Raw genomic sequence first — 13,953 nt, forward strand, 5'->3', positions numbered from 1 at the left:
AAACTGTCTAATTTTCTTATAAAATACTTTATATTTAAATATTTTAAATAATTTCTATTAAGTAAAAGATTATCAACTTAAGTATAAATCATTTATACAGCATTCATTTGTTCTTGTAGATGTGCTTCTTTACAAATATTCTATGTCCTTTCCATTCGTGTTTATTTATACTCTTACCTTAGATTTTATTGGAGAGAAAGAGAAAATGGTGGGGGGGTGGAAAGAGGAGAGAGAGGAGAGAACTTGGAACCCAGTTTAGAAAAAGAATGTCTGTCTGACATTTGTTTCAGTAGAAATTTAAGTCAGGATGGAGGGGGATTTCATGGACAGGACCCAGAAATTCTAACCTCCAAACCTGGATGGGATGGATTTCCAGTTCATTTAGCAATCTCTCAGTCCTACTCCAATGATTAGAAATAAATGACCCAGAACCAGGAGAGTTGATTATCAACGTGGTGAAGGGGAGGGTTTCAAAGGGCTAATCAGATGGAGGGGGAGTGAATGGAATTTAGCAGAGTGACTTTTAACCTTCAACAGTCACCCTGGAGTGCTGTGGTGAAGGACCAAGAGTATTACTCATTTTCCGATGGAGAAGAGTACTTTTGGGTCACCAGCAATTTGCCTTTGATCCTCCTCAAAGTCAAGTTTCTCATTATTGCCTAGAAAAACACCTAATTCAGAGGACTGATGTATCCTCCTTGAATACCTTCTTTGGGGGGCAGTGGGAGAAATTTTAAGACGTATAGAAAGGATTAATAGTAAAAGAGAAGAAAAGAAGATAAAGGGGAGCAAATGTCGAGACCCTAAAACCAGAAATAGAAGTAGAGAAAGAAGCCAGGGTGAAAGAGTAGGGAGAGACTACAGAAAATAAAAGCCCAGGGGAGTAAGAAGAAAGAAAGAGAGAAAAGGAAAAACTGATTTACTGCTGAGAAAACTTCTCTCCTTAAGGCCTCTAGGTCAGGAAATTGGACATGGCACGGAGCGTGGAAAGGAGGTAAGGACATCCAGTGTGTGATCTTGGAGAAGCAGGAGGAGTTCAGCCCAATGGGAGTGCGAACTCCTGCAGTGATGGCCTCTGCCCTGGTGTATTTTATCCAGGTGAGTTGTGAAGATTCAGGAATAAAGTTTTTGTTTGTTTGCTTCTCAGATAAGTCAACTTTCCAAAGAATCTGGGCGGGGGTGGGGGGGGGAATGAATGAGGGGAAAAGACATATGTAGACCCAAGGGGTAGTGGGAAATGAATACCTAGAATGTTTCCTCAGTCTTATGGGGTTACATAGCGCTGGTGTGACGAATGACAACATCAGTGAAAAGGGGGACAGAAATGAAGGCAACCATAGATACAAGCAGGATAGCTATGGCAATTTAGAAGTGCCACTTTCGTATATTTCTCTCTTTTAGCCTCCTATCACCCATCCTTCAAATTCTCAAGTAAATAATCAAAACTAGCTCTGTAATTCCCCTAAACAGAGTTTCCCACATCAATCCTTACACTATTTTTGAAGTTTATAAGTGCTTTCAGATCAGAAATAAGTTAAAAGAAAGAAAACTCTTTAAAAATAACTTTGGATCTTTTATTTCTTCCCACTCAAAATTAGAAGTTCCTGAGAAACTCATTTGGTGGGGAAGGGTTCAATGGACTGGGGGGATTCTGGACAATTGTCAAGGGAGAGTTTACACAGCTATGAAATCTATTAAGGAGAACAAGTGAAGAAACTGACTAGTATCAAGTTCCTGTACAGTTCCTAGCAGGAAGTGGGCTGTCTTTTTCACTTCCTATATTCCAGTTAAATTAATGTCTGAAATCCATTTGTTTTCTTGTATTTCTTTTTTGCTCCCCTTTCTCTTCCTTGACTGTCCCTCTCCTTTTTTTTCTCCTCTTCACTTTTGCAACAGGCCTGAAAGAGGCATTTTATCTGCTGAGTGCTTTAGGCATTCTAGCTTTTAGTCAAGAAAATGAAACAAAGTACCAAGACTGGGTTAAGGGTACACACATTTTGTCATCTTTAGTGACCAACTAGAATTAAAACAAAAACTAGGAGTTTCTCAAATCTTACCCATAGAGGACAGCTGTTAATCTTTTTAAAAACATCCTTTTATGATTTATCAGAAGTATGTGTGTGTTCCCTCTCCATAAAATTCCAATAAGGGTAAATCTCTGTCCCTTTTTAGAAGATATTTGTGGTCTTTGTTGTTGATTTCCTGAAATATCAAGTCTTTTAAGTTATTGTGAGAGAGAAACAGTTTCTAGAACAAAAGTTTACCTAGACAAGTTTTTGAAGGAGAGAGTTAACTGAAATATAAGGTAAAAGAAAGAATGGAAGGTTTCTTTACTGAGAGTTGAAGGGACTTAATAGGAATGTCAAGAAGTTATTAGAGCAGAGTTTTCCTTTGTTCTTTTAATTCAATATATATAATTGAGTATGATTTGAATTATGGCCAAATCAATAGGTGTGTGAAGTTGGTCATGTTACTTAAACCCCTATGCCTTAACCCCTTAACCATTTAAAATAAAGTTAAACATACCCACCTACATGGTTATTGTGATGAAATGTTACGAAATACTAAAAATTTTTAGCAGTCTGACTTCCATATCGTAGCTATTCAATATATAACTTCCCCAATCCTTCTTTCCTTGTATGCTAAGTTATTTATGTGCTGAGGGAATGAAAAATAGCAGTGAGATGTGTCAACCAAATTAAAAAATGAAGGCTTTCATCTCACCAACAATAACAACAAAAAAGAGCGGTGGGGTAAAATTCAGTTTTCACTGGAAAATAATTAGGAAGACAGTAACAGTATCCTGACGGACAGATTAGAAAATTTCTACGACAAACAAATTGATATAAATGCCGACTCTCATTCACAAAAGCAGTCATGCTCACTCACCGACTGCCAAAAAAAAAAAAAAAAAAAAAAGAGGAGGAGGAAGAGGAGGAGGTGGAAAGAGAAAAGAAGGAAGGAGAAAGAAAGAAGCCAGATAGTGCTCTTCCAGGTTCTCTCACTTCAAATTCAGTAATGAATAGACATGTGAAAGATGAAAACAAGCGGTCCTAAACATGGCTGACGCTGTGAACTTGTCCTCATATTTACCTTGCTCTCACCAACTGATCTAACAAAGTACTGTCATGAGGGAAGACTGATAAGCTGTTGAGCAAAGCAGATGCAAGATTTCCCTGTCTAAGACTGTTTCTCTTCCTACAGCTTCGTTGGGCAAGATGTGAGGAGAACTGTGTCAGTCCTGAACAGTAAGTATCTGAGAGTCCAAATGGGGAGGAAGGAGAGACAGACAAAACATCAATATACAAAACAGGGTCAAAATGTCATCAGATATCTGTGACTTCCCTTATTTCTACTTAAATGGGCATCAATCCACTTATCTGACAGACGGGTTATCCAAAAATAAAGACATGTATTTGTGTAATCCTAAGCACTCATAATAACACTGCTGACAGCATTTTTTCCAAAGCCAATCTCCCTGTCAAAGCAGCAGGCTTAATCTAGATTTATGCAATCTTAGAGATTTGCAGTAGACTTACTCATGCCTCTCAGTGAATCATCATGACATACTGGATTCAACATCTTAGTCACAGGCAGACATATGTGGGTGATTTCCAAAGGTGCATCATCACTTCATATCTGAAAAGCATTTTCTATTTTTTAGGGTATGTTAATATTTAATGGAAACTTCATTGTAATAAAATTTATCTATCACCTTGAGGTAGTTGTACCTTAATCTAAACCTGTGATAATTAAGTCTTATGTAGACACAGAGGATATAAAGATAAAAAGAGAAGAGATTAATTGTAATTGGAGGTAAACTATTAAAAAAAAAAAGCAGAGACAGTTTGAAAGACTTGCTCAGGCTGAAGGAAAACACATATTTAGCCATGAGAAGGGTTTCCCAATAGCCAAGTACATTACACCCAGGGGAAATGGTGATGACCTTGGTTACTTGTCACATGCTTTCTGAGGTTTTAGACACCTACCACCATTAGAAGGGGCATTATTAACAGGATCAGAAAATCGTAATGGTGTAGAACTAGAAGGGGCTTTGAACAAATAGGGAATGTGAGACAATTCAGGGAGATATTGTTCAGTGAAAAAGCAAACTGTATATTCCACACTGTGCAAATGAGAAAGGGATATGGAAGTGGATTTCAATAGATTTCAATAGATCAATATATCAGAAAGTTTTATTAAATTTGCTCATCTTCAAAGATATTCTCCTTTGCTTCTCCTCCTCATTCCTAAGTTTATCACATACTCCTTCTCCCATGAAATCCATATTTTCTTATCCCTATAGAGAAAATTTGTAATAGCCTTAGTTAATTGGAAATATTTAATTAGCTTTCATCATGTTGAAGTTGATATCTATATTTTTCCCCTTTTCTTTTGGCCTCAGTAGATCGGTTTTGATTCTGGATGTGAAAATTTAGGGTCCTTTTTATGGTAGAAATTTTTAGGGTTTTATGGTGGCCCATTTCGCAACAACTTGCAACAACATACCTAAATTACAAACTTCATTGAATTGTTTCATACTTATAACTGAAATTTTTTTATATTTAAATATATACAAACCTTAACTTTCACATCCATTTTCAAACTCTCTCTTTGTAAACTTGCATTGGAAGTTCTTTCTTGGTAATTGTCATCATAACCACTTACAATGGTCATGGTTACATTTTTATTAACACTGTTTCATGATCACTACTTTAGTCTGTCTTATAATGATTTACAAAATGATTTACACAATGTCCTCTACAGTATAAAACACTAATTAAGGCATCCCATTTCACAATAGATTCAGCTGGCTACATTGAAGTGAAAATAACCTGTGATGCTTTTATTATAACAAGATGCCATCTTATTGTAACTCATTATTCTGATTCTGGAATCATAACAGGTATTGACTATATTTTTATTGCAAAAATAATTTATTCTTTCTTCATAGTTGCCTGACCACAGACTGGGTACATCTCTGGTATATATGGTAAGTTTCAGCTATGACACCCAGAAAGGCATTTAAAAGAGGCTTTCTTTTTCTCAGGGTTTGTTTTTTGTTTGTTTTGCTTTGTTTTGTTATTTTTTAAATATTTGACAACAGGAGAAAAAAATGTATGAGACAGCTAGCCTACTCACCTAGCATCTCATGGAGTAAAGTTTATTTGCCTCATTACTACCTTATGTGATAATATGCCAGGATTGCCTATTTCAATATCATCTCCTCGGCCAACATCAACAGATTATTGTGTACATTCTCGGGGTCAGCTCTAGAGATTATCTACATAGAGAAGATTACTTCAATAAAGTGAAAAGTAGCCCCTCCAAACTACATTAAATCTCTTTCTATTCTAATGAACTGACTTAGTCTTGCTGACAAAATAAGGACATATATATGTGAAGTGAAAGCCTTGGGATTAAAATCTTTTAATTATTCTATAAAGTATTCACACAAGAATCAAAGTGGAGACATTGAAGGCTGATTATGCCAAAATAAGAGAAAAAAGGCAGATCACAGAGCTCTCACTGTCCCGTGGGCTCCTTGCAGGTTGCTGGTGGTAATTGGCGCATTGCTTCTTCTGTGTGGTCTGACTTCTGTGTGCTTCCGCTGCTGCCTGAGTCGCCGGCGAAATGGCGAAGACGATGGCCAGCCACCCTATGAAGTGACAGTCATTGCTTTTGATCATGATAACACTCTCCAGAGCACGATCACTTGTGAGTTCACTGACATTACACATGGGAGGTGAACCCAGGTTTAAATGAACGATTAGGATGGTATAACAGTATAAAAACATTGATTGAATAATATTATAGATTCTAGAACTCAGGGTGATTTTATTTCCAAAAAGCTGATGGAATGGTGACCTGGCCTCTCTTGGATGCTATTTTCTCAAATATCGGTCTGACTGATAATAGAGTGAAGAAAGAAGTGAAATGTTGGAGACAATGTCGGAAATGCCCTGTAGGAAAAATTACTCAGTTCACAGTTATTTTGATAAATTATTTTAAGCTCTGAACATGTCTCCTTTTCAAAACCTACATTTTCTAACTTTAATATAGTTAGAGAAATGTTTCATTTGTACTTTCAGTTCTTTTATTCTCCAAGTCTTAATGTGCTAAATATTAGCCCCAAGACACTTTATTTTCTTCTGTTCTCTTCTTTATATTATACCTTTTCCTAAAATTGGAGAGTAAATACCAGGCAGAACAGCAGGTAGCAAAACACTGTGACATTTATTTTGCAAAGAAAAGATTACAGCATGTTGTTGTTCACCTTTCCTGCCTCCCTGTTCTATCATTTTTGAGAAAAAGATAAATAAGGCAGAAATAAATACTCCTAAAGAGTCTGCAGTATCAGTGGGTTGGTATAAGAGTTCTGAATCTGTAAAGTGGAAAGGGCAAGGTAGTGAGATACGGGAACCCAATTTAGAGTATTTGACAATAAAGAGAAGACAGGATCTTCTAGCTGAAAGCGAAGTTGGTTTCTAAACAAGCTTCACAAGATTTTCATAACGTTTGTGGCGGAGCGTTGACAATGAGTTTGGACACTTGTTAAAAGTAAAAGGAAATTAAGTATGTTGTAAGTCTGATTTCTGAGGATGTCACATTTACTCTAGCTTTGTTCCTTCTGCTCTCACCAGCCCTGCAGTCAGTGTTTGGTCCTGCTGCTCGGAGAATCCTGGCAGTGGCTCATTCCCACAGCTCCCTAGGCCAGCTGCCTTCCTCCTTGGACACCCTCCCAGGGTATGAGGAAGCACTTCACATGAGTCGCTTCACTGTGGCAAGGTGTGAGCAGAAAACACCCGATCTATCCCCTGTGCCAGAAGAAAAGCGGCTGCCTCCAATGGAGAAGGAGTCTCCTCAAGCAGAACACTCTTCAAACTGATAGGAACTCTGGTTTTATAAGTGGGGTGGGGCTTCCCCCAAAGTTTGTAAAGACAGACATATGGAACATTTTTTTCCAACTTTCAGAAGATTTAGGATGACATGAAAACATCATTCAGTGGAAAAGATGGGTTCCAATTCTTCATTTCCAACCACACATATTTTCTGATATGGAATGCTCTAATCGAGAACTCTCATTCTTTACCCAATAGCCAAAATTTGCAACTAACCTCTAGCAATGCTGATTGCTACAGAACCAGGAAAACATCACAAAGATTTCTTGAATTCCTTCAGCTCTTGAGTTCCTTCACCCATACGATACTGCAAGTTGCTCTTCTCTGTCAGCTAATAGGTAATACACTTGAGAAGAAAAACAGCCATAAACATTAATGCACCAAATTCATCCTTCCTCTTGAGAGAACACCCACTTTGATACTGAGTGACAATGATAATCTTGGATATCATGTAATATCTAACTGGACATCCAGAATTCAGGGGTGGGGTTGCAGGTATGGGACCGGAGAATACAGTATATAATTGAAGTGCCAGATATCAAGGTCTTTCATTCACTTTGGTCCTACCAACCAGCGGTATGAGACATTGCATAGAGTGCAGTTACAGTTCTATTCATTTTTCAGTTCCTCTTCTAACTTTGAAAGTATAGTATCACTTTGCTTCCTTCCTCCTTCCTGCTTTGACCACTTGAAAGTAACGTCTATAGTGACAAACACTAGACTCTAGTGGTGGCCTTCACTGCCACCTTGTGGAGCCATGATGGAAAATGCATTCTCCTGTTCGAGCCTATCTACACACCTCTCCAGTTCCTGCAGCACTAACTGAACTAAGCCTGGATGAGATCCTTCTGAAGGCACCCTCCTGCTATGTAGGGCTAAGTTGTCCACCTAACACATGATCTCCAAAATGTACTACTATTGGAAAATTGAGGAAGTGAATAATATTTGAGGAAAAACTACTCACTAGTGACTGTACATAAGTCTCTGAAACCTTTAAAGCACAGTTTGCTCCTCTCCTCAGTCACCATGGAGTTCTTTCCTGTCACCTCCCATTTTGCTACTAGCTATTAGCACCTGTTTGGCTTCATTTCTTTCTATACTTAATCTAAGACATCCGTTACTCAGCTCAATCACCTTCACCACTGTTTTAAAAAACTTTTAACCCCTTTCAACTTTCCTAACTTCTATCCTTTAAATTCTAAACATTGGTCCAATGAAGCTGCTATCTCCCCAAAGCCTACACTGCTGAGCAGAGCTGCAGAAAATCTCTCAACTCTACTGAGGTCGTTACAAGGTCACAGTCTCCAACACACCTGAATAATTTACCATTTCTTCCAGATTTCCTTCAGTAACTTTCCCATTTCTTTCAGTAGTTATTTAAATTTCAATGTCTCTCTTCAAACCCTTAACTCTAAGCAAGGGACTTTTCCTCCTAGTTTAGAGAGAAAATCAAACCTTTAGGTAACTTCTTTGCCCAAAGCTGCAAACCTCTGTGGATCTCCCCTTTACTCCTTCCTCTGGTCTCAATGAAATAGATGTCCTTCCTTCTTTTCAAGAATAAAACTTCTAATTGTGCTTTGTATCACATTGATTCAACAGTTTCTTTGTTGGGCAGGTATTATTTAGGAAATTATGTGCCAAGAATAGTGCAGAGGTGCCTGGGGCTATAAAATTATGCAAGACACACAGGGTCTCTGACTCTCGGTCCTCACAGAGCATAAGAAAAGGCAAAAGAAAAATGATAGAAAACATTGAGAGCGCAAAGAACCTCTGGGAAAGGCAGGGTGAGGGAAGATCATTTTCAAAGATAAGGAAAGGCCTGGTAAATTCGAGGAACTGAAAAAAGACTGGAGAAGATGATTGTAGTAAGCTAAGGAGAGAGCTGCAGAAATAGAGTCTGAGAGAGAGAAGGGGCCTTGCGGGTAAAGAGTCTAGGTGTTGAGAAACCATTGCAAGATTTTAAACAGTAAGTCACTTGATGCAATTTGAAATTAAGACAATGAGTTAATGCTACAGGAGAATGGAAAGGAGTAGGCCAAGTATGAAAGCGTGAAGACCAGATAAGGGCTACTGAAGAAGAGTAGATAAGAGATGCTTATGGCTGGGACTAATGTAGTAATATTTGAGATGAAAATAGAGATAAGTGTAAGGATTTGAAAGACATATTGGGGAAAGGATCATCAGGATTTGCTAATGGATTGGGTAGGGAAATGTAGTAAAGGAAAAAAGGATAAAATGACTACTAGATCATTGACCTGAGCCAATGCATGGAAGGTATAGCAGTTCATTAGGGTGGGGAAAGACCAGATTTAGGGGGAAATTCCAGACAGTGATTTCTAAAATGGGGAAAAGGCATTCGATGGAGAAATAATAACCAAGTTAAGATGAAACCTGCTTCTTCTGGGTATAAATAAGATAATCAACTCCCTATCTCCCTTCTTTTCCTTCTTGCATATTCTTTAATTGTTCACTTTCTACCAGCTTCTTCTCTTTAATATACATTAGATTTATATGAATTGTATATTGCAAAATGAAGGGGAGTATACAGCTGAAGAAAAAAGGTGTCACATTGTTAAGCCTGTACTAAGTAATTCAGACACTGAACTTAAACACACTTAATCTGTTTTTAGCAGGATAATTCCACAATGTGATCAATATTTTAGAGGGATACTCTGATGCAAGTCTGACATCTTAGCTGAAATGTGAAGAAGGTTGATCTTAATTCTACCTAGGAGCATATTATAAAAACCTTAGTTGAAAGCAATGAGAGTCTGAAAATAAACATAGGGGTGGTGATGAAATGGATGATAATTATTTCTTCTTTTCAACAGAACTCTAAGCTGTGCTCAAATTGAAAAATAACAAAAAAGGTTAGGAAATCATATTTCTACACCATTTTTCTTTAGGTCTTTTCTCTAATTTTAAGCAGTAGTGATTTTCTATTACTTCTTTCTCAGCCTAAATAACACAAATGTATATACACCTGCAGCCTGGCAGAGAAGCTGCACTACCATCCTCGACAGCTTACTTTAGGTATCCTGGCGATGATTATACTAAGCAAAAAACCACCTTCCCCATCACTTTTTACTGCCAAAACAGACTCCTGTAAACAATCTGGGCTGTGTCCAGTGTGATAACAATATGCGAAAGAAAGTGTCGATATCTGCGTAGTAGGAAATAACTCTAACAGTACAAAGGTCCTAATCTCTGAGAGACCTGAAAGACCAGTAGATATTAGTTTACATGGGACAATGCAGGCTCTCTTCTCTGATGGAAGATAGGTCTGAGAGAAGATTGTGATAGGGCTGTGATGACTGCTTTCGTCTGTGGTTTGGAGGCTTGACTTGGCCTTATGGATGTGGTCTATAAGACCTTTATTAGAGGGTCTGATTAACGCATTAAGAGTATACTTGTACGTGGGTATATAAAAAAGAAATTAAAAAAACGAGATTTATGTAACCAATATGAGAGACAGGAGAGAAAAATTGCAAAGTCTGAGAACGGTGAATTTTGTTTTCTTTTCCTTGGGTAAGCAGATTGGCTGGAAAGCAATAAAGAGGCCTTGATGGGAAGTCTGCCCTTGAGCAGACTGACTGGGAAAACAATTTCAGTGATTTATGGATTCTCCAAGGCACACTGAGGGTTCAACTGAGGGTAGAAAATATTTTACATGCTGTCTCTGAGTAATGGTGGCCAGTGTCCTTCTGTTGGCACCTTCACCTTTGTTAAGCCAGAATTAACTGTTTCCTACCTCAGAATTCCTCATAATTTGGGTTTCGGAAAGGTTGTTGGAAAGCCATCGTGTTTGAGTTGAAACCTGACAGATGATAGAATTTTAAAAGTTAAATATACCATATAGCAGCTTTTATTGTCTATGAGCAAAGATGGAAATAATGTGAATGTGCATTATGAAGAATGTTAAAAATTCTAAGAGTGATATAATAAGAATAAATCTGGAAAAATAAGTTGGCATCTTCTTATGGATGGCTTTATATGGGAGCTTAAGCAGTTTGATCTTTATCCTGCATTCTATGAAAGCCATTGTAAATTTTCGAAGCAGGAAAGATATCAAATAAGCTGTAGATGCTTTGGCTGTTACTAGAAGATGAATAAGAGAAGTAAGATGTAGAAGACAGGGAGACCATTATGGCTACTGAACCATCCAACCAGCAAATATTTCTTCAGTTTCTTTCAAAAAAGCTGAGTTATAGGCAAAGTAGTTATGAAATAAGGCAGGCTAAATTTAACACCTCTTTATTTCAGCTTCCCTGTATTCATCCTTTAATTGTTTTTGTTGCCTTTAGTTATTGCTGTCCTTATTTGACAAATGATGTCACTATTCCAAGTACTAGACCTTTCTTGAGTTCCAGTTTATATAATCCTACTTGCCTGCACAGGGTCTCTCTAGTACTCCCATCTTGCACTAGACTTGGAACCTGCTCTCTCCTATATTAGTTAATACTTATTACTATAGGTGGTAAAGTTGAGTACTACCCTCTCTCTGTCTCAAAAAGTTTGTAAATCCAAACTCAGTACATATCAAAGTAGGTCAATAGAAAGCCAATTCAAAGGGTGTAAAAGTTTATCAAAAGTCAAATGACTGATAAGCAATCATATTCATTCGAATGCCTACGGTACATCATCTAATTCTCCAAACCATGGTTTCCCTTTTTATCAGCTTTGGAGGCTGAACTGTAGAGATGTGGTATAACTTGCAAGAAGTTGAGTGTCTGAACTGGTTTAACATTCAACTGCCTCAGACTTCAAACATCAAAATAAAAAAAATAAAAAAATAAACCCTTTTGCTCTTATTTTTAAATTTAATTTTTATTTCTTTTAATCAATGTAAACATTCATGCAGATAAAAAAGTCAAAGAGCTCTACAAGGCTCATAAAGAAAAATAGCATCTTCCAACCATACATATACATATATACACACCCTCTACTTTTTAGCTGATTTTATAAAATCTACATTTCTCCAAATACTATGCATACATTGCTATTCTTGATTTTAATCTTCAATCTTCAAGTCATCTATTGACTTGCCCTTATAGAAGAGACAAAATTTAGCCCCTTTTCATTACAATAATTTATACTTTTGCTACCATGACACATCGGAACATTTCTTATGCCCCTCTATCTTCTAAATATAGTTATATCATAATTTTGATTAGATGAGTATAATGGGTAGCAGGAAAAAAGACTAATAATGACTAAGAGTCTGAAATTAGGCTTTTTGGATCTTTCCCTTACTCCTTGTCATGGTGTAGTCAATTGTTCTCTGCTTCAAATTCTTAGGTTGTAAAATGATAAAATGAGTATATATACATTATGTTACTGTGTGTGAATTATGGGAGTTAATGCATATATACATACTGTACATAAAGCTTGTATTTTAAATCCTTTTTCTTTTATGCATGTCTGTTTCTATGTTCAAATTTTCCCCTTTTTAAAAGGATAACAGTTATATTGGATCAAAGACTACCCTAAAGGCCTCATCTTAATTTGATTATCTGCAAAGACCCTGTTTCCAAAGTCACATCCAAAGATACTGGGGTTATGACTCCGATATTTCTTTAGGGGACACAATTCAACTTATGACACAGTTATTTTAGTGGAGTTACAGCAGACAATAAAGAAAAATGTATATTTTTTAATCCATCATCTTAAATCAGAAGTCTACCCTTTGCTTTCTTGACTATGACATATTGTGCATTTTTTGAGTTTTTATTTTGTATCCAAAGCACTGAAGATATAAATATAAGTAAGAGGTCACCAAATAGCACAGAGTCTACTGGGAGAAAGTATCTGAAAATAGGGACTTAAATGCCATTAGCATTCTAACTCTATCTTTAGATCTCTCTCTATCCTTATCTATATATCGTGTCTATTACCTTCTTTTTAATATTATTTTCCCCCTCTTTAATTCCCCACTCCTTCCACCCCTGACCTATAGATGTTGTCATTTCCCCTTAAGAACTGGATCTCTGAACGTGAGGCATCTCCTCCCATAGGCACCCGGGCCCTGGCACACCCAGGGATGGTCCGTGGCTCCACCTGGGGTGTGAACCCAGGACCTTCTATGTGTAAAGCAGATGTGCTAACCACTACGCTATGGAGCTACCCCTCTGTTATCTTCTTTATCTCTCCTATGTTGGACTGGTGCATTTGGACAGCAAGTTTGGACTTCATGAAATTAAAAACAATGGCTATTGTAAGCCTCTGATCATGTATCATCCAAACTCTCTCATCAAAAAAGGGGCTTACTTCTCTTAGTTCAAAAGTGAGAAGTTTTAAGGAAAGATTCTGATTAGTCTTTTGTAAGTTACCTGGCCTAAGTGGTCAAGGTAGTCAGGGTCTCTGATTGGTGGATGCCACTAGAACTATGTGTTATCAGTGTGAGAGGAGTAGTTACTTACAAAACCATGTATTACCCCCTCCCCCCCAAAAGAAAACAATGAAAATAGACACAGTGTTATCTAGTGACAATGCATCAGTAAATGTGCTATGACAAAGATAAGCACACGGTGCTTTGAGAATACATTGAAAGGATGCAGAATTATCCAGGCAAATGAGATTAAAAAGGATTCTGGGAGAAGGTGATGCCTGAACTAAGCCCTGAATGATTTATACGAATTAGATAGAGAAAGAAAAAAAAAATAAGATAAATTGTTTTTTACAGGAAGAGCCCTTGGGAATATCCAATGGCCAGAAACAAGGGCAATATAGGGAAAGAAGTAATTTAAGTAACTTAATATGTCTGGACCATAGAGTACAAAATAAGAAATAGCTGTATATTAGGCTAGAGAGATAAACAGCAACCAGATCATACGTATTCTATTTCTCCACTAAGGAATTTGAGTTTTCCCCAAAGACTACAGAGAATCTCTGACCACTGAATGATATTAAAAAGAGAGATGACACAATGATAAATAGTTTTATTATACTTATTCTGGCATCAGTGAGCAATCCTCCCGCCTCTCTTATTCCCTCTTAAAAATGATAAAGACAAAAGTAAAGATTAATTAAGAATGGGTTTGAGTAATAGTGG

At 37.2% G+C, this 13,953-nt stretch overlaps 1 protein-coding gene across 1 annotated transcript; it reads left to right on the forward strand.

Annotated features, from left to right (window-relative positions):
* The first annotated feature begins 480 nt into the window (after positions 1-480).
* Positions 481-8,487, forward strand: TMEM52B (transmembrane protein 52B). Its single transcript, XM_039874305.1, has 5 exons — positions 481-1,098; positions 3,205-3,248; positions 4,955-4,993; positions 5,552-5,718; positions 6,645-8,487. Exons 1-5 carry the CDS (start codon positions 1,045-1,047, stop codon positions 6,887-6,889), a joined length of 549 nt encoding a protein of 182 aa, XP_039730239.1. The 5' UTR covers positions 481-1,044; the 3' UTR covers positions 6,890-8,487.
* The last annotated feature ends 5,466 nt before the right edge of the window (positions 8,488-13,953 follow it).

This window comes from Pteropus medius, unplaced genomic scaffold (assembly GCF_902729225.1).
Source record: "Pteropus medius unplaced genomic scaffold, Ma_sr-lr_union100, whole genome shotgun sequence".
Taxonomy (NCBI): domain Eukaryota; kingdom Metazoa; phylum Chordata; class Mammalia; order Chiroptera; family Pteropodidae; genus Pteropus; species Pteropus medius.